This window comes from Pseudonaja textilis, chromosome 1, assembly GCF_049901715.1.
Source record: "Pseudonaja textilis isolate UNSWEBS1 chromosome 1, rPseTex1.2, whole genome shotgun sequence".
NCBI classification, from domain to species: domain Eukaryota; kingdom Metazoa; phylum Chordata; class Lepidosauria; order Squamata; family Elapidae; genus Pseudonaja; species Pseudonaja textilis.
This window is the reverse complement of record NC_141990.1, coordinates 280,471,980-280,494,028: the sequence shown is the minus strand read 5'-3', so window position 1 is coordinate 280,494,028 and position 22,049 is coordinate 280,471,980. Positions and strand designations below refer to the sequence as shown.

The window sequence follows — 22,049 nt, the reverse complement described above, 5'->3', positions numbered from 1 at the left end:
CATGCTACCCACCATCTGTCACTGTTTGACAAACAGTATCTATTCTATGGTGGGGGTCTTTTCTCCCAAGATTCTCAGCTTTATCAAACTCTGAATGTTTGCCCTGTACAGTGAATTCCACTACTTTGCTTGATTTTAGGGCATGTTAAAATACATTAACCCTATCTAGAAAGCGGATTGTTTCATGCAATTGTCACTCAAAAAAAACATTTTCACATCTCTGAATTTACATATAAAAGTATCGGCAATGCTTCATTTGTATTATTATTTTCTTTAGATTACTCAGCATGACCAATAAGCTTTTTTTGGAGAAAGAAAAATCCTCAGAGTTGCATGTAAGATTAATCCTGCCAAGTTTTTTGTTTTCATTTTATATTCCTTAGAAATACCTAATATGGCTGTTACGTGACTTTTGCAGATTATCTATTGCTTCATTTCCATGTTATCATTCTGATACCTTAACTCAAAAAAGACCTTCATTAAATGTTGATAGCTTTTGGTGGTTGGAGGCTTCAATTAACATTTTTGATGGAGGTGGAGGAGTCAAGGTAACGTTTCATCATCTTGCAGCAGCCCATTCATTCTGCTGGAATGCCTTTCCCCTAATATTACAGCTGAATAAATTGAGCAGTCTTAATTGGTCTTTTAAGAATAGTAAAGCATACACTTGACAAAAACAATCATTAATGGGTAGCCAGAGACCAGTAATTAAAAAAACCTACATTTGGCAAAATCAAAATCTCCATGGTTTTCCTGGCTTGAGCACGAGCCCAAGCAAATTACCAAATACACTGCCCAGCAAAGATTTTGCTTACTGAACATTTTTGGGTGTACCTTATAGGTTTTTGGCTAGTTCCCAAATTCAAACCTCTCTACATCATTTAGGAGGCTAAATGGGAAGGCTAATTCCATCTGCCAATGACCTGTTCCAATTAAATAAAACTCTTATACTTTGTTGAACTCAGTTCCAAACAATTTACTACTGTATTTGAGATAAAAGGAGCAATTTGGCCCTTCTGAAGTTGAATATAAAACTGAATGTTATACACAGCAGGCATCTTAATGTTTTATTCATTGCAATCTGCATACAGATAAACTTCACCAATATTTAACTCACTGCAGCATTTTGTAAACTTTGATAAGATCACATAAAAAGGAACTAAGTGTTTGTGTATAGATTTAGCCAATATATTGGTTACTGTAAAAAAAATGAAATCACAATGAAAGTGGAGGCCTGATTTATTTAACTTGTCCAATTAGTTCATTACTTTACAGTTTTAGATAAAACTAAACTCCAGTACTTTGAAAACAAATCAAATCAATGGTAGTTTCTAGCAACCAGTAGTCAAGTAATGCAGAAAACATACATTGGAAAATGCTGCTTTTCATTAAAGTTGCATACTTATATTTACATTATTTCAAAATTATTAAAGACTGAGTGTAATGTAAAAATAATTTCTAAATCATTTTATATAAAATGCCACTCACATGTGTTCTTGGAAATAAGTGCTATTGAGTTCAATGGAACTTACTGTTATGCAGGTGGATATGACTGCTGTTTTAATGTGTTTTGCATGTAACTAAATATATTTATAAAATGTTATTCTATGCATTAAGCTTAGAACAGCATATTAACCACTGTTAAGATGTATTCCCTAATAACTAAGTTTAGGATTACAACTTAAGTTTACAACCCATTTTACTGATCTTAACAGAGTTACATAAGGATAACTGTGTAGGACTGCAGCCTAGTTACACATATTTCAGTAACATACACATGTAATGGAGGTCAGTGTGAGGGATGCACGTCAAATTGACAGCTGTCGAGCACTATTCACATTGTTAAAAATGACTGATTTTACAATACTAGTAGTTCATGGTTTGAAACTTTAGAAAAGATACAAGGTACAATGAAATACTCCATTTGCTAAAATGAGTGAGCTAAATTGCGAGATTTCTAGCAATCATGTGTAAGGTCTTTTTGTTACACTATGGTAACAATCTCAAATTATTACAAGGAAGCTAGTTTTTAAATATCCCATTGACGGATTTTCCTGTTATTGAGCCGTATCAATTCTGCTTAAGGGGAAATTAATGCATACAAACACCCAGAGAAGCTGTTAAAGCAAAAGCAGATCAAAAAATGTTGCTGAGTGCTCCAAAAAGGATCCCAACGATTTGAATTTCAGAGTTAAAAAAGGCAAGCAACAGGAGTTTTTTTAAAGCTATAATGGAACTTGTAATTATGGAGATGATTCAGATTTAAATCGGAGTATGAATTCAAAATGCTGCCATTGGGTAATGGGGTATGCAGATACAGATATACTTATGCCCTGCTGCACACGGGTGCTGAAGATAACCAAGAAGCCTTAAACCCTTAAAGATAGCTAAGAGCAGCACTGAAGCAAATTGCCTACACTGTCCATATGAGTATATTAATGAAAGACATACTAAAAATACAAAAAGACAATTCTAAACAGAAATAAATTTCAACTGTTATTGTGCTGGAGAATACCCTTTAAAGGAATAAGGCCAAGAAATTTAAGCCTGTCTGCAAGAGGAATACATGGTTTTTCCTGTACAGTTTGATGCTTTTGTCATACCATCTATAGTAGAAAAATAAATTCTTTAGCAACCTAGAAATCATTTACAAAATGCTTGCAATTTATTTTCTTCTTAAAATGACTCTGTTAAACTAATGGCTATAAATAAAAGCTATTTAAACAGCAGATGATGTAAAACAAATTAATGCTACTACATTTACAGGACAATTTTTATTATTGTATTTATATCCTGTGTGCTTTGAATTGGAATAGAGCATTTGCTTTTGTAGAAAAGATAATTACTTGCAAGAATATAACACAAATATCAAGGTAATTTATAATATACAAATATTTTAACAGCAGCCTGGGTTATGGTATCTTAAGTATAATGGTAATGTAAGTCATAACTCTAAGTACAATACCTAGGACATAACGAAAAAAGGCAATTTTTATTTCAGAAGGCCAATAAGAACCTTTAAAAAGTTTTTAAAATCAAAATCAAATTAAATTACCTTAGTATTCAAAAATGTTCTACATACTGCAGCTGATAGTAAACAATGAGATGACAACAGTATTAGTAAAATCTCCCAACTAGTTCAGATATTGCAATGCTTTTTTTCTAAAGCTTATTTTTAAGAAAACTATTTTGCAGATAAAAGAAAAAGTTGGTAAGGAAAACTTAGACCTGGATGCAAATTTCATTCTGCTTATGGGCCAACTTTTATTCATTCTCCCTCTCTAAAGATTTATTCCAGAGATGGAAAACAATCTGTTTGGGGGCATTGGAAATCTGTGTAAGTTGGGATCTCTCCACTGAAACACTTGTATAGATGAAAGAAACCCATTTGTGAACAGAAATCTGAACCAATTCAAATATTTTAAACCGTTCCATTTTTTTCATAATTAGCCTTTCACCACGTTTATTAACTATCAACTATTAATTAAGAATGTTTAAAAATTAAGCAGCATTCTTTAAGAGAGATATTTGTACCAATATAAAAAAGGAAAATAATTTTAAATGGTGCAAAAGTTATTTTGAAAATATAATACAACAGCTCACAGGAAAAAAAATGAAGAGAGATACCTTTTTATATACAAATTTAGATGCTTCAGTACCCAAAGTATTTATTGCTATATATTAGCAATGCTTTTTATACCTTTAGAGGGTCACAGAAAAATAGACATAGTGTATATGTTAAATTTATGGTCTAGATTGTTTGGTTTAGCAAGTTCACACTACAGCAAAGTTCTCATTTATGTACGAAAAGTTATACAGCTTTATATGAAATCATCAAATTATTTTCTCTACACTAAATGAATTTTCTAGTGGGAAAAATTAAAATATAGAAAATATATTAGGCTTACAAGACCTTCAATGATCTTTCAAACATGCAGCTTACAGAATTAACAGTATTATAAAAAGTTTCATTAATTAATGCAAATTAAGGGGAAAGTAGATAATCATAACATATTTGCACAGTGCTTAACTCACTTTTACAATAAGCATGTCCTTGGTATTGTGCTACAAGAAAAAAATTCTAAACCCCTCAACAAAAAATATCCACAGGTTTAAGAGAAAAAATGTATGGGAATGTGGCATTTGTAACAGTGCAGTTTGTTTTTCCAAAATATGTTGCAATGTAGTATAAGTAGTTCACAATTTCTAAATAAGACATGGTTGTATTTTACGTCTAGAATAGGACTAAATTGGTATGAAAATGATGGGGAGGGGAGACAATTAAATAACAAAAAACAGCCCTAAAGCAGGCTGCAAGTATTGAGTGTTCCATAAATGATTTATTTAATAACATTTCTATAGAAAAGTTTTATTCACAATATATTGTGACAAACTGTCACAAAAATGATAGTGATTGCGTAAATGTTCATGCAACAGCAGCTTTGCACTTTAGTTATTTATGATTTAAAAAATTAAACCTCTCCAGTCATGCTAATCACATAATTTTGACCTGCAGTGTTATGAACAAGGTGGATAGAGTGACTACAAACAAAAATATCTTAGTTTAGGTTCAAATTCTTTCATAATGAAGTTGTCATTGTATCTTGAAACATGCACATCCAGGTTTCCTCTGTATCCATTGCCAAGCTCTTGACAAATCATTTTGTCAGTTGTTTTATTTAAATAATTCCAAGAGGATCTGCTTGCAACTGTGGTTGTATTAGCTGAGGTTGTAGAGGTGGTGGTAATTGTAGTGGTAAAATCTGTACTGGATTTGAACCTGGAAGCTGATGTGCTACATTGTCAGACATTTCTGAAATTTCTCCACCATAGAAGAAAAACTGGCATTGTTGAATGACTGTTTCTATTACTGACTGAAGGATTTTGGTGGTTGACAGGAATTCTCTGTTTTCAAAGTCAGGTCTCATCAAAGTAGGCCAAAAACATATAGATAAGTTATCTGCAGTCATTAAGTTGGTTCTGCTCTGTTGACTAACTCTACAATATGAATAAACGTATTGAAGAGTTAATATTTGATTGAAAATACCTGAAAATGTTACATAGCATTACATTTAATATATGCAGCAGCTTTTAGGCGTTATATCTTGAACATAATGCAACAACAAACAAGCCTCAGTCATATGATTCTTTTTAAAATACAAGAAAATAGGCATAATTACCTAAGAACTCCTTACTCTACTATTTCTCTGCATGGAATAGAAAAAATAGTCTATTAAAATAGACAGTCTACAGTCTATTAAAATAGAGAAAATGGATTGTGTAAGTTCTTCATACAAATGCACTAGTGCCAAAGTTCTTGAAGAAAAAAACAATCAGTCTCAAGTTCGATTCTACCATTATGATCACAATAATAATGAACATTTAATCTATTTCACAGTCACTTTTATACAGATTTAAATAAAATGCCTATATTATTACAGTGGTTTAAATTCAACTAGGTGCCTACACAATCAGAAGTAAACCCACAGATATTATGGGTGTCTATTCCTTACCGAGGTCTGCACTGAGAGGTGTGAAGGCTGTCTGTAGCACACAATGACCAAGGCTAGTTTACAGGTACTCTTTGGTTAATAGTCAAAGTGTGATGGATCCTCCAAAAAGGTACTTACAACCCAATTTTGAAGTTCCAACAGCCGCACACAAACCTGTGATCATATTGTGGGTGTTTGGCAACCACCTTAACTTTTATGCCCATTTGTAGCATCCCAGTCATATAACCATGATTTTCAATTGTTGGGGTTTTTTTTTTTGCCAGTTTCTGGTGTTTACCTCCAGTTTCTGGCAAAAACACTCCACTGGAATTTTACAAGATATAAATTACAGAATTTTTAAGCCAGCATGGGAAGAAAACTATAAGAGATGTATATCTCTTAAAAGAAATTTCCCACAACAGGTGCTATTACTAATAAGAGCATCTCTACTTCTTATCAACTCTCTCAATCTATTGGTGGGTGGGTAAGTAAGAGCTTCACATTCATATAAATGTAGGCAGCTTTGTATTGCTACACTATCCCACTGATTCATTAAAACATTTCATTTAATTATGCCTTACATCAGGGGTGTCAAACTCGATTTCATTGAGGGATGCATCAGGTTTGTGGTTGACCTTGGGAGTGTGACTCACTTGTGTTGGGGGGCACCTGTAGTGGCCTTAGCGCTCTGCCAGTGAAAATGGGCTCCCAAGCTCCATTTTCGGCTGCAACAGCTTCCTGCAACCCTCTGTCATTGAAAACAGAGCTCAGGAGGACCACACACAGCTCTCACGAGCCGTTTTCACTTGCAGAGGCACTGCAGGCCAGATTTAAGCACCCTGCAGGCCAGATACAGCCCCCGGACCTTGAGTTTAACACCCCTGCTTTACATCAATGAACAACATTGTAATACCCAATTGCTACAGAAATATGGATAAGGCTTTTATAGATCTTTCTAATTTACAGTTTAATTGTTATTACATTTGTTTACCGACCATCTTGCACAAGGTGACTTAATGTTTCATGCAAACATCTTTATGCATAGCAGATTAATATGATTAATCTTTCTGACAAATATTAATGAATCAATCTGCAATTGATATTTGGCAAAAAAAATACCTGTTCAGATGAGTTATTACATATTTGAACACTTCATAATTCACTGGATGGAATTTCTTCACAATTTCCTTTAATTCATATAGCCTTTCAGTCTTATCAAGAATTTCTGTAAAAATAAAAACAAAATGTTAAAACAATAAGCACTGTTTCTACTTTTGGGACCTAATATGTTCTGGGACACTTATGAGGAATGTTAACCTATGTTTATGTAATAGCCAGTCATTAAGTTTTTCTGATATGTAGGGAGCAGTAGGAAAACTGATGAGTGGGTAAACATTTGAAGAAAAGAATCTAAATAATGTTTTAGTTAATTTTCTATTCTATAAATGTATATGAAAAAAATGCTAATTTCTCCTCTTCTGCCTCCATGAGTGACAATCCTCTGGAGATGTGCAGGGTCTGTGGAAGACTTCAGAACAATAGTACAATCATGCTATCAATAAAGTGCATTCCATTGGTGGGCAGAGAAGTTTGGTTTCACCTTTTAAATAGGTAGAGTTCACTAGTTTAGTTTAGTATGGTATAATAAAAATACAAATAATAAAATATAATAAGGTAAGATAATGTTTAGAGTAGAAGGATTAATTAGTCCAAAGTTTGTATGCGAAGCTTTCTGTGATTACTTGGGATATTACCTAACTATAAAGGCATACAAAAGAAGTCCTGAAATGAGAAATATAAGAAAAAAACCTCATAAATCTGTGAAATCCTTGAAAGGTACCAAACAGATTGAAATAAATAACCCAATACAGAGTATAGTAGGTAAGATATAGAAAATGGTTATCCATAACATGTATTCTATGAGAAGAAAAAAGAAATTACTTACTTGATGCTTCAACTAATTCTGCATGCAGTGAATAAGGAATTAAAGGATCCGGGAGATCTGCAAAGAAAGCTTTAAGAGCTCCTGCCACAGCATTTACTGTTACATCCATAGATTCCAGACTAATATTATGATCTACAAAGCAGTATGAAACAATGTATTAGGAATGCAAAAAATTCTACTATACATTTCTCAAGAGAATTCATTCACTATAAACACAAAACAAATATTAATTTTCAATTTAAAATATATTTCACGAGTATTACTACTAAGCCCCTTCCCGTATCAATGGATTTCATGTTTATTATGTGCAAAAAATTGCATTTCTCTGCTAAAATTCATTCTTATTTTTCTAAGTTATCAAGATTGCTAGAGGATTAGTTGCCCCATGCAATTTTGTATCAGATACAAGTCTGATTAATGAAGGAAATGTTTTAACTAATTAATGAGTTCAGGACCAAAGACAGTCTACTGTTTTACATGTATATACTGACATCTAGTTCCTGTAGGTATTCTTTCTTGTTCTAAGATTTTTATTAGGCTTCTGAATGACCATTTTTAATCTATTTTTCTCAGAATTACAGATAGTCCTCAAATACTGACAACTCAAGATACAATAGTGTTGAACAAACAACTTTACAACCAATTTACAACTTATGACATTCACATGGCCTATTAGTCATCTAATTGCCATTATAGTTAATATGGCATTCCATGTCTGACCTGTTGTTTTTCTCTCACATCACTCCTTGAAGAATGGAGACTGAAGAAGTGATTAAAAAAGAATAAGCAGGTACATAACAGGGAATACATAATGAAAGCAACACAATATAGCTGGTATATCTCCCATTGTGTGTCCACTTACTGTACTCGTTTAATCCTGTCTCCAATCTCTCTTCTGCGGGGGGTGGGGGGTGTCATTGGCTACAGACCCCTCCTTGGTGGCTTGTTGGGACCCTTCTTTTTGAGGGAGAAAAGGAATTGCTATTGACATGTGCACATGGGGAGAGGGTAGAGAAGTGACAGAGCAACTTAGGTGTCAGTGGGGACGGAGGAGATAAGGGTATGCCAAGCTTGCTTTGAGGAAAACTTTCACTAAGAAGGGGTTGGGACTTACAGTTGCCAGCACCAACCAGCACATTGCTTTCAATGTGTATTCTTCATTTTGTGCCTACTTATTCTCTTTTAATCCCTTTCTCTCCAATGAATACAAATATAAACATTAATTTCTCTTCTAGTTCATTATCCAGCACTGAGATGACCATTCAAGAGTGTGGTTAGAAGGCAAACAAAGGCCAGAGTTGTAAAACTGATTACTCTTGTCACTTTTAGATGGTAAGCAGAGATGTAGTCACTTAGCAACTGCTTTATTTATCTAGGGAGGGCAGGGGAGGAGAGATGCTGGGCCTGGTATGTGGGAGGGGAAGAAGAAAGTTAAGCTTCTGCATTCTTTGGCTTCTGAGGCTAAAGTATAGTGAAAGCTCAAAAAAATGAAAGATTCTTCCGACTATATGAAGCTTATTACAACAGAACAGAAAAGAACATGTCTGTCTAAAGCAGTGATGGCTAACCTTTTTGTCTTCGCGTGCCAAAAGTGCGTGTGCACACACAACAGTGTGCATGCGTCCCTGCACCCATAATGCAATACATGTGCAACCCCCTCCTGCTTCCCCCCACCATGTGCATGCATGCAGGACCCTCCATGCTCCCCTGCCACTGCACATGCACGTGGGACCTCCCCATGCTCCTCCACCCCGTGCATGTGCACATATGCACCTAGCCTCCCACGCATGCATGGCAGATACCCAAAAATTAGCTGGCTGGTGGGAGGAACGCATGCATGTGCAGTGGTACTGAGCTGGGGCGACGGCTCACGTGCCCACAGAGATGGCTCTGCGTGCCACTTCCGGCATATATGCCATAGGTTAGCCATCACAGGTCTAAAGGAAGCTATGAATTGGTTTTGGGTCTTGTTTTTATTGCCATTTCATTGTATTATGATTCGAGTAACATATAACAAGTGATAGAATTTTCAGATAACACATGAACCCAGAATTTATATTAAAATATATTTCATATAACACTTTATACTTTTTTGGCTTTGATTGGTACTATTTTTGGTGTTGTTTTTCTAAATAAATTCTAGTAATTTTATTGGTTTATTGTATATATTGGTCAGGGGTTGCAACTCAAGCCTACAAATGAACCATCTGAATCTACTGCATTTTGTAAAATGGTGTCCATCATTGCAGTAAAAAAAGTGGTGGGCTATATTTTCTAACTTAAAAGGCTGGAAAAGGAACATTTAACCTCATGGAAGCTTTGCACTCCAACCACCATTTTCAAAAGTATTCCAAACCCTAAATCTGAGCAATGTAACATTTGATTATTTGGGATATAAAAGGAGTGCCACAAACAAGTTTATTTTTATTATAAATCTTATGGGCTTTAAGAGACATTGTGCAGAAAACTAGGCTTCGGAATTGAGTAAAATAAAGTATTATACACTGAATTAATATATTCATGTTATTAGATTTCTTTGATTAGCTTCTACAAAGATAGTATCATAGTGTTTTAAATACTGTACTAAAATAATGTTACATAGTTATAACTATGTAATCATAAAAAAGATCCCCATTACCTTGATCAAATTGCTTTTGAATGTTGTCTTGATCTGTTTTATTACCACTAACACGATAGAGACCTTCTGTACACAGACCTTTGGGAAGAGGAAGAAAACATTGAAGAATGGAAGTCACTTACATAGTAAAAAAATTCTTCCAGTAAATACTTTATATTTTTCTCATAAATACATCAATATAAATAATATTTAATTCGCATTATTTATTATTTCTTTCTGAAAACAATATAAAGTTCTAAATGAGGGACAAGTAAGACTTTCAGAATTACTTAACAGCAAGAATAAATATTTAAATATAATTTCTTACCTGTATCTTCAATAAACTGCACACACTTCTCAACAAAGAGAGGAATAGATTTTTCAGGTGTAACCAGATCTTGTAGGGGCATCCCAAAATAATTACTTTCCCAGTTTCTACGAGTTGGTGGATTGAAAGTCTTTGTTTTCTTTTTTTGCTTCAACAAAACAGCATTGTCAAGAATATTAGCTATTGAAATAAACATTCCTTAACAACTGCATACTATTAGAAAGGCAATTCTTCACGTGGCAATGTACTTTTTGAAGATATATAATAAATAAAAAGAAAGCCAAACTTGTTCAAAATGCTACAACTGTCTGTTTCCAGGGCAAGGATCCTGAATCTTTCTCAGAGCATGATGAGGAAAACAGTTTCTTATTCACAAAATGACTGTTGAGGACAACATAACCAAACCTCTATTGCCTGAATGCTACTTCTCATCCACATCTAATCCTTATTTATGAACTTCATATTACTTATTGCTCATGTCTACTATATGTAAGTTTTTGCTGGACTGGTTTATTAACTGATTTAGAAAATTTATATAGCCACTCAACCTGAATAATTTCTATCCTAAATAACATATATAAAATACCCCTCCCCCCAAAAAAACATTGTATAACCACGACTAATAAAAAAATCTCATATTTCAGCTGCAAAAGAACACTGTGAAAGCTTATTGTAAACTCTTGCCTTTTGGATTGAAATTATAAAATGCATTCATTTCTGACTCTGGTATGGTAGAATAAAGTAATAACATACAACCTCAAATTTTTACTTTTACATTCTCATTATATCTGCTCTCATTAATATGTGATATAATCAGACATAATATAAATTTTCCTTATCTTCTGGCACAGAATGGTTCAACTTTCAAAATATACACATATGAGACGATATATATAGATATATATGTTTTCGTAGATTTTCATGGGTACAGGTATGGAGGGTGTTCGGGTCTTTTCCCGTGTAAGATTGAGAGCATCTTGGCAACGTTTCGACGAGGTCCCACTCCCCATCTTCAGGCTGGTGCTTTCGGTTTCATGCTTGTGCGAGCAAAGCGTGATCGGAGCTGCCATCTCCCTATATATACTGTGTTGTCATTTCTTGATTGGTTGATGGAGTTGATATTTGCAGATTGGCTGGCTTTTTCGTAAGAACATGTGTGGCTGAGGTATTGGCTGTGTGTCTATCAGCCTCCTGTGTTGTAACGACCTGGGTAATGGGCTGTGTGATGACCTTCTGAGTTCTATTGTTTTGACATCCTGGGTCTTGTGCTGTAATCTCCTGGGTCGTAATGACCTGGGTCACGGGCTGTGTGATGACCTTCTGAGTTCTACTGTTGTGACATCCTTACAGCACAAGACCCAAAGCCGAAAGCACCAGACTGAAGATGGCAAGTGGGACCTCATTGAAACGCTGCCAAGATACTCTCAATCTTGAACTTCTGGTTTGGGCTTCTTCGGTGATGGACCGAAATCGCGATTGTCCACAGTTCTGATCCGTGCTCACCGCTGGAGCACCCCGAGCTGCCTGGATTCAGGGCTTAAGCCACCCCCATAGAGGTGGTGAAGAAGGGGGAGCTGTCAGCGAGGTTGAGAAGAGCCACATCTCTCCTCCTCGGCTGGCCATTACTCCCTTTCCCAAAGGTGGTTGCAGCAGTGGTCAGAAATGGCCACCTCAAAGAATAACCTGACCAGACAAAATTGTGCAGGAGGAAGTTTAAAGGAGAAAGTTTGACTGATCGGGTTGAATGGTGAACATCTAAGGTACCTGGAATCTGAATTTTATAGACTAATACTATTCCTAAAAAAGATTTTAACTGCGAAAGAGAAAGGAAAAGGAAATGGAATTGGCTTTTTTTCCCTCTAACATTGACTTGGAACATTAAGAATAAGAGATTCAAATAACAAATTGATACTAATCCACTTTGACATTAATAGGCTATTTCGAGCTGAAAATAAAGTGTCAAAGGGATAAAGATTCTTGGATAATTTTAAAACTTTCTTTAAAAAAAAAGAAAGAAAGCAGCGGAGGGAAAAAGGAAAAAAGAGAGCGGAATCTGGAAAATGGAGGAGACCACTGGAACTTTAAAAAAAAATGATAATGGAATTTTAACAAGGCTTGAAAAAGATACATTGAAGCTGAAATTTTGTTACAAGAGAACAAAGCCCCTGGAAAGAGAAAGTGAGAAAATAAGCAAGAAACAGGATTATTGGATGATTCCTGGAACTTTGGATGGAGGATCCTAATGAAATAAAATAAAATTAACTAGGGGTTGTTTAAATTTTTTTTTAAATGGCATCACTCCTTGAAGAGTTAAATATGAGACTTAAAGAACAAAAAGGAGAAGCACAAGATGGAAGAGGATCTTTTGGCTTCGTATTTCAATTTTTAGAAATGGAGATTTTGAACTATGAAAAGCAACAAGAAACGCTGGCAGAACAAGAAGGGCGGGACAATGAAGAAGCCATCTTTAATGACCAAGCAATTTTTACAAAGGGGTAAAAAAAGAGGGGAAAGGGAGTTACAAAATTAAGTACTGAAGCAACAACAACAAAAAGAGTAATTTGAAAAGTAATTATAATATCAGGAAGAAGCAGAAGGGAGGATCCCAGAAGGGAGAATCAGATAGAAAAGGGAATAAAAAGGGGAGGGAGAAGAAGAGAGGGAAGAGGGAAAGGAAAAGAAGCTACAAAAGACAGAAACAAGATATAGAGGTACAGGAAAAATGTACAAGAATTAAAGATATAAACCTATTTAAAAGACACAGAGACAATGGTTAAAATTTAACTTAAGAAGAAGATTCTGCAAGGGTGCATGGGATAGCATTGTTATATAATATGTTAGATGATTAAAGTGATAGAAAAAATTTCTATTGATGTGTAGTGGAATATTTGTTTGTAAAGAGAATAAGGCTCTCAATGATTTAAAAAGAGCATTTAAAAAAACTGAAAAGAAACATGAAAGATTTTTATCAGTTGATAAGATGAACTTGAATAAGAATAATAACTTTATTGACTACTGTTAATAACTATTGTTTAGTTTTTTATTTAAAGACAGTAATAAATAAAATATGAAATATAGATGATTAAAGTGAAAGACAACTGATATTACTGGGTAATGTTTGTTAAAAGAAATAGAAATGTAAAAGATTGTTATTAATATGAATGGCAGAGCTGTATTTGAATAATTATTCAATTTACTATTGTTATACATATATACACAGATATATATACATATATACTTTTTTCTTTTAAGAATTTAGTCTGTATTTTAAGGGAATGTACCAAGCAGAATTTGATTGAAAATAGGTATGTGTTATAACATAGAGGTTAGAAAATGAGTGTTATAACTGTAAAGATGTAACTTAAATTTTTAAATAAGATTTGAAAAAAGATACAAAGGTGTTACATTCCAGTCTAGTAATTACAGGAGAAAATTTGTTTTATGAGAAAAGATAATATGAAATGGTAAACAGGACAGACGAAAGTATAAAAACACTGATTAGAAAGATTTTAAAAATTAGAAAAAGATATGTAATTGAATTAAGAAAGGAATGAGATAATTTAAAATAAGGCTATAGGAAGTAAAGAAAGGGGAAAGCTATTGAAAAAATTGTGAAAATAGTTATATGGATTAGAATGTATAAGATAAATATGTATTGAGTTTATGTCTGTATGGAGAAGTGATAACCTGGGCCACGCTGTTCTCAAAAAAAGATATCTGTATTTGTATGTTTTGTGAAAACTTAAATAAAACTTTTATTTAAAAAAAAGATACTCTCAATCTTACATGGGAAAAGACCCGAACATGCCAAGACCTGCATGCAATGGAAGAAGAAGGTGGGGGAAGTTGATACAAATAATCCTTTTTGATGTAACCTGAATATATTAAATCCTATATTGATTCTGTATAACTTGCATATGATATACAACTGGAGGAGTGGAGCCAGATGTCCAGAAACTTGTCACCTCTTGGAAGAGGTAACAACATGAGAAGTAACTATAAAAATTGCAGCTCTGGAAGACACTCCTGGGAACTCTGCTAAGATACATTCCCAGAGAAGGGGAGGGGGGAATTAACATGTTGGTTCTTTGTTTGACTAAATCCACATCTGAATAAGGGAAGGGATTTTAACTTCCTTTATCTATGACTGTATGCCTGGGGATATCTTAGACTCTGCTTTGCCTAGTGTTGAGATAAAATCCCTTTCAATAAAGGATTCCTTTTGAAACACCTGGTCTTCAGAAGTTCATTCTTTTTGATTGAAGGGAGAAAGTCCAATGCTTACACAGTGCTAAATTTAAAGACATTTTGTTATTTTTATAAATTAATACAAATTAAAATCTTGACTCAAATTGTGGCATATTTTAAACATTCAATTAGATTATTTTTTTAAAAAAAAATGCATTTTAATAGGGTATCTCTTGATTATTTTTAATGTGAGTTAAACAAGATTACTATTGTATCTATGTACTTAATCTCACAAGCCATGCAACTTGATAAACTTTTAACTTTATTAAAATAAAGCAGGGGAAAAAACATTTCTGGCCAATTGGCTGCTGATTTGGAAGCCATAAACATAAAATGTGTCTCCTTTGCTAAGTGAAATATTTTAATGCACAAGGAAATTTTAAATATTTCCTCCCAGACATATTATTCCTTCACCTCAACCAGCTGTATGTGTATGTGCGTGCACACAAATGTGTGCACACATATATACATGTGTGTTTGCACTTTATGGGGAATTCATGATTTAAATGAAGTAAACATTACTTCTCATTTCAATTTCATTCCTGACAACACACACAGCTGTTGTGAAACTTAACAGATGCTCAGCTAAAGACAGTATAGGGCTATGGCCCATTTGTAAGATTGTATCTTAAAATGCGTAATTAAAAATGTATGAATACTTTCAAAATAAATATTAGATACCATGTTTTCCCGAAAATAAGACCTGGTCTTATATTTTGGGGGGCTCCAAAATAAGCACTAGGGCTATCTTTGGGGAAACATGATCTCAGGGTGATCAGCAGAGCTGGATGCCCCTCCCCCTCGAGTATGGTAGCCCTTGGTCGATGCACTCTGGGGTTGTGCATCCTGCACAGCACAGATGAGTTGATTACCTATCCAAACAGCAGATGGCGGCAGAGATGTGTGGGGAGGTACAAAATCTGGATGTGCTGTGCAGGCCATGGGAAGTAGGCCAGAACAGACAACCTGTCACAGGAGGGTTGTCTTCATGTGGCAGCATTGGCAGCATATGGAGGCAGAGGAGCTGGGGGAAGGCATGCAATCCAGGCATGCAAGGCAGGCCACAGGCAAGCAGAGACAGTGAGATGGAGCGTGTAGCCACAGAAGGCTTGTCCTCAGATCTCTTGGCTTACTTATGGCTTGCGTCGAGTGTCAGGATTGCTTGCCTCCCATCGCCTCTGCCAACTGCTTGGACAGGTAATCAACTCACATGTGCTGCACAGGCTGCTTCTCCTGCTACTGGACACTCTCGGCCTCAATGCCCTCAATGCCTCTGGTGCTGGCCATGCCCCTCAGGACTGATGATCTTCACTAGGGTTTATTATGGGGGTAGGGTTTATGTTAGATGCACACTTAAAAACCAGGCTAGAGTTTAATTTTTGGGGTAGGTCTTATTTTTGGGAAAACATGTCAAGCTACTTAAAGTTATTGGGTTCCTAATGTCCATAAAGGCTTCCTGAGCTCAAGATTAACAATATCTCTATAAGGAGTGTAAACCTAAAAAGATAAATCTGTTGCTTTTATTTTTATTATTTTTATTAAAAGTTTGCTACCATCTTGCCATGAGGCAACTCAAGGCAACTTCTGATGTAAATAACATTATTTTATCTCGTGCTCTATCAATTTTACTTCAGGCACAATAATTTTAAAACCTTTTCAATCCAGCAAACCTATTAAAGTGTAAACAATGCCTACGAAATACTAGAGAATACTGTCTAGATCAGGGGGTCAAACTTGATCATGCCATAGGCCAGATCATAATGTATTGCACCGTTTTTTCCTTTGTGGAGCTGGGGTGGGCATGGCCTGTGTGTGAATATCTGATCGGTGGACCACTTGTTTGACAGTCCTGGTCTAGATGATGAAAAGTTTCACTTTTTTTAGTCATAATAAGCAATTTCTCTATAGAATAACATGTTCTTTTGAACAAATGAGTTTTTTTCAAAACCAAATGCTACAGACACTTCATAAAATAAGAAAATAAATTCCATACTTAAGAAAAACAGCTGCAAGGAAACAACCAAAGTAGTCAATTGGGCTTTGATCTAACAACTTAAAATGGTTTACTACCAAATTATTTTCTCAGAAAATTTACTTGGGTACCACCACAATCAATTGTGTTATAATTTCAAACATGTTTTTTTTGCTAACCTTGTGCTCTTAAAGTTGCTTTGTATACTAAAAAATGGCATTTTTTTTCTAAACCAAGGTTCAATAAGAAACAAGTTTAAGTCAAATCAAATTAGTTACTGCTGCTAAAGTTCCAAGGAGCAGGAATGGACCCCATTTATATCATAGAGTTTATATATCACTTTCTAACAAATTTTCATTATGTCTAAAAGAAAACCCAAAATTTTGACTGTATTGACTTGACTATAAAAACATTTTTAAAACATACCTTCTTGTCTTCTTTCACTTTCTGTGTTTTCTTCTTCATCTTTTTTTCATCCAGCTCTTGATCAGATGTAATTGCAGGGTTATCAATGCCACCTTTCCATGTTTCCACAGGAGATAAAAGTGGATCTTCTTCACTGCCACGGTGTCTTCCTTTTCTTTTTGTTTTAGACATTGTAAAAGCTTCATCATCACTTGCATCTGAATGTGCTCGTCTATAATAAGATTTGGCTTTGCTGAACAATGTTTTAGATTTATATTTATATTTTGAGGGCCGTCTTTCTCCATGGGTCTTTGAAATTCTATCAGGAAATCCATTTTCTTCCTCTCCTTGGGCATTATTTATAATAGAGGAATTTCGAAATTTAATCATACGATTCTGACTATCATCTGGAGTTATATAGGTATCATCAGCAACACCCCTGTGCTTAAAAATAGTGTCTATAGGTTCAGCATAGTTATCAGATTGTTCAAGATCATCAGTTGGTGCCAAAATCATTCTAGTTTTTCTGGGATATTGTTTACCAATACCTGCTTCAATGGTTTTTAATAGATTTGGATCCAGTTTTTTCACATTTGTCTTGGTTACAATTGGTTTTGGCTTTATGGGAGGAGGCACTTTGTGGTTGCGTTCATGATCATGGCAGTTAGGTGTACTATGAATGGGATATTCATTACCTTCTACATCCAAACGGTATTTTGAGCGATCAGGTGTTGGGAGCAACTGTACCTCATCTCCAATTGGACTATAAGGAGGTGGGGCTTCAGTATCATCTTCTGAATCTGGATAACAGTTGTAAGCAAGAGAACTTGCTCTAGGAGAATGCAAGAAAACATCTTCATTTGTGTGCGTTGTCTCTCGTGTACTATCAGAGATATAAGAGTTTTCAATCATGTTTTTCTTCTCCAAGACTTCACTAAAGAACAAGGTGAAAACCTCAGTCTGACGGTGATATTGAGATAATGAATACAGAGCTGTAAATTTAGCAGTAATTTCAGTTGCTATATGTTCACCTTCAGTCATCAATTCCTTGATAGCCTCATTCTCAAAGAAGTCTGCTTGACTATCGGTAACAGCTACTAATTGTACAGGAATAGTATCTTGCACTTCTGAAAGAAATGCTCGAAGCATTCCCATAGATGCTTTCCGTTTAGCAGAATAAACTAGTATATAGCCATGAACAAGTTCATCTTTTCTTACACCAATTGAAGAATGATATGATAATATTGTAATCTGTATTCGCCTCCGTTTTTCACCTATAATTTTATCTAGCATTAGGGAATTATTCTGACCAGCCTGAGCAGCACTACAAGAATGCGAATCAAGGAATGGTGAAAGAATAAGATCTACACTGAATGGATCTCCACACATAGCACACATAACAATTCTTAAGTCAGCTTCTGAAAGATCTTTAATTGTAGGAATAGGGCTTACAACATCAAAATTGTGTTTAACTGCATCCAGAACACTCCTCAATGCTTGCTTTATCTGAGCCTCATTAAATTTACGTGGATAAGTACCAGCAGGCACATCAATAAAAGGACACTGCAACTTGTTTGCTAACTGCTGCCCCTGATGTCTTAGAATAGGTAAATTTTTGCTAACACTTTCTCGTTGATTGGCCAATATTAGAGTAAATGGAAGGTTGGCCATGTACTTATCTCTTCTTATTTGAGAAGCTTCAGTCCTGATTTTTCCAATGGATTCACCAATAAAATTAAGTGATTCAATTGAATTAAACACACAGAAATATCCATGAGGTTTGAAGGCTGAAGTCCATAATTGGCTTAGAAGGTAAGGTGACTTAGCATCAACTGGTCTGAGATCAAGTTCATATATTTTTCCATCTAAGGCATATTCATCATCAGTAGACTGTGTCCGAATTTCATTTGCCAATTCTTGTGCAAGACCATCTTTACCCAAAATGAAAATATTAACTTTATCGATGTTGGCACTATCATGATAAAAATTTGAACGACCATGGTCCAATTGCAGGAGGCTTCTAGCAAGTAAGTGTTCCACTTTAATATCCATACAGCTTTGGCCACTGAGACATGTTTCTTTAGTGGGATGATATACAAAACCAATATGTTTAAGCAGAAGTGACTCTCTATCAGGTGCAAGTTTCTGTAAAGCTTTGTATCTAGGCTCTTCACTAAGAACTGCATGAATTTCACTCATTTTGTCAGAACTAGGTGTTGCATTCAAATCCAGGTCATAAAAGAGTTCTGAATGTTCAAAAAGCATTTCCTGAAATTCCTCTTTGGCTTTTTCGACTATTTCCCGTTGATGCCTACTATATACTTCTTTACTGTCAGCTTCTGTAATATATTTAAAAGCTTCATCTTCCATTACAAAGCACATAACTTCTTCCCAGGGTTGCCCAGGAGAAATGAACTGAATTTTTTCAAGTGTTTTTTTGAACTTTTCCTTCATTTCAACTCTCCTTTTTTCTGATATTAAATGTTGCACATGATTTTGATATACCTTTTCAGCTTCAAGCATGCTCAAAAGGTCAAATGGAATTCTCCTGTCATTTACTTTGTCTATATGGTCAGTTTCATACCAGGGTGTTTTTTCCAGCACCACAAAGAATAAATGGAAATCTTGTTTTTTTTCCATTAATTTCAAAGCTTCAGGCCAACTCAAATGTTCAATCTCTTCAAGGTTTGACAGAAGTGTGTTAAATGCTCTTGGTAATGTATTAATATATTCATCTCTTCTTTTTCTTATATGTTCTTGCTTAAGTTGCTCAATGTGTTTTGAAAATGTATTCTGGGCTTTGTTTGTTCCCTCTAAATTAATGTAATCCTCATAATCAGGATGATTTTTCAGTTTGTTACTAACAGTCTTCCATGTGGCATGATAGTCTCTCACAGTCTGCACAAGTTTCTCAAACTTATCTGTTGATGTAACAGCAACTTGCCTTTGTGTTTTATAGGCATCTAAATAAGGGATTATTTTAGGCTTGCCACGAGTTTTATCCATCATTTGTATCAGTGCAGTGAAACATGTCTCCACATTAACATTGAATCTTGCAGATGTTTCTACTACAAGAAGGTTCTTCTTATTTGAAGCAAAAGCTTGAACTTCTCGTAAATAATGGTCCACACATTCATCACATTTAGTTGCTGCTATAATTATAGGTTTTTTAGATTTTGAAAGCTGAATATAGAGGTTATTTACAAATTTAAGTTGGTCATCAAACTTCCTATTGCATCCTTGGCTTACATCAATACATAATAAAAATCCATCAATACTTAGCTTTCCTTCAGGCATTTGCTTTTGCTCAAAGTCTTGTTCTAAACCAAGCTGATCTGTGCAAATATACATAAGTTTTTCTGCTGACTGCAATTTGGTTGCAGCTGCACGCTTTATATAAGGTTGTAAGTTTGTACTACGATGAGGCAGAAATGTCTGATCATCAATGAACTCAGTTTGTTCAATAACATGAATTTTGCAATCTACTCCATCCTCTCCACACTGTATTACATCACCCCAGTATAAAAAGTGATCATTATTAACAACACGACCACCAAAGTCAATTGTGCTAAGCACAGAGGTATGTTCAGGGTAATATTCATCTGCTTTTGACCGCACAAATCTATTGCACAAACATGATTTTCCAACTCCACAGTTTCCTTTGTCTTTTTCAGTCCCAGAAAGTCCAACCACACTAACAGCATAGGCTGGGGGACGAGGCTCTTTGTTCTTTGCCATCATAGTGTTCTTCTCATCCTTCTGAATTCACCAACACAGCTGGGTGCAATGCTCATTCTTTAAAATGATGCCACATACTAAAATTTTATCTCCAAAGTTCAAAATCATTTTCAGTTCTTAAATCCTCATGATTGCAATAAAAGTGGGTGCTCCAGATCAATTGCTCCATGATTCTGAAAGAAAAAGGAAAAGCAGTGTATCAATTACAGTTAATCAAAGTTTAATTTTAAATACTGAAATGAATTCTGACAAACAGAATAGTTTTAAATAATTTAGTTTAATAGTTAAACAGTATTTCAATTATTCCTCAAAATTTTCTTTCAGAATGCATACGGATAATCTTGTATTAATGACTGAACAGTAAGGTTTGTGTAACTCTTTAAGCAAACAAAACTGTTATTTGATTTTAATACCAAGAGGGAAACTAATATCTAATGTGGATTAAAGAATCTAATTTTAAGCACAATTACTTCATTGGAACTTGTTTCCAATTGTTACCAATGAGGACAAGCCTAATCAATAAATAAATAACAATATATTGGACCACTGTTCCAGTCTGAATCCTAAGTGAACCAGATATTGTTGCTTGAAAATGAATAACAACAGTGTACATATGAAACTTTTGCATTGATTGTATGAATCCTACCTGTAAAAAGTAAATAAACAATATTAAATAGGACCATAAAACTATATATTAACATTAACTAAGTTAATAAAATATTTGGATTAGAATATTAATTACAGCAATTGCAACTTATCAGTTAACATTACAAACGATAGTCTCATTAAAAATGTTTTATTATTGTTCATTTCTATCCACCTTCAAAACACAGAATGAGATTTCAAAACATCTCAGAACTGAACCACTACATAAGAACATATTTAAGTTTATATTTTCATATAAGGGTCATAATTCACAAGTTCAATTCATAGCAAATTTCTGTTATCAGAAATCAAAATGTTATTTCCATTTCCATAGTACGCATGTTTCTTTAAATTTTAGTTACCATATAAAAAATAAAATTGATCTGTTTTAGATTATATTAGCAAAAACAAATGAAATTATCTAAATAAATTATATTAAGGCATTGTGAAATCTTTCTAACTTCTGCCAGTATTTTTAGTGAGTAGCTTTAAGAAATATTTTTTATCTTTCCTGATCTTTTTTTCAATAAGAATTAAAGTCACATACTAGTATCCTATGCTGAAGATTATAATCTTTATACATTCAGATCTATGAATATTTTAAGCAATTTACCAAGTGCAAATACACTTTAACTTTCAAAAATGGGGAGGGGGTTGTG

General features: G+C 34.5%; 1 protein-coding gene across 9 annotated transcripts in view; it reads right to left on the bottom strand.

Moving 5' to 3' along the window:
* Positions 1–1,221: 1,221 nt before the first annotated feature.
* ARHGAP5 (Rho GTPase activating protein 5) overlaps positions 1,222–22,049 on the bottom strand; it is a 48,245-nt gene continuing 27,417 nt past the window's right edge. For all 9 annotated transcript variants that reach the window (XM_087921875.1, XM_087921871.1, XM_087921873.1 and 6 more), the window contains 6 exons: positions 17,029–20,918; positions 10,383–10,530; positions 10,076–10,153; positions 7,438–7,569; positions 6,612–6,717; positions 1,222–4,998 (listed from right to left, as the gene is read on the bottom strand). In XM_087921875.1, the coding sequence (XP_087778001.1) occupies positions 4,680–4,998; positions 6,612–6,717; positions 7,438–7,569; positions 10,076–10,153; positions 10,383–10,530; positions 17,029–20,748 (4,503 nt within the window). In that variant the 5' untranslated portion in view covers positions 20,749–20,918 and the 3' untranslated portion in view covers positions 1,222–4,679. The remainder of the gene's footprint in view (positions 4,999–6,611; positions 6,718–7,437; positions 7,570–10,075; positions 10,154–10,382; positions 10,531–17,028; positions 20,919–22,049) is intronic.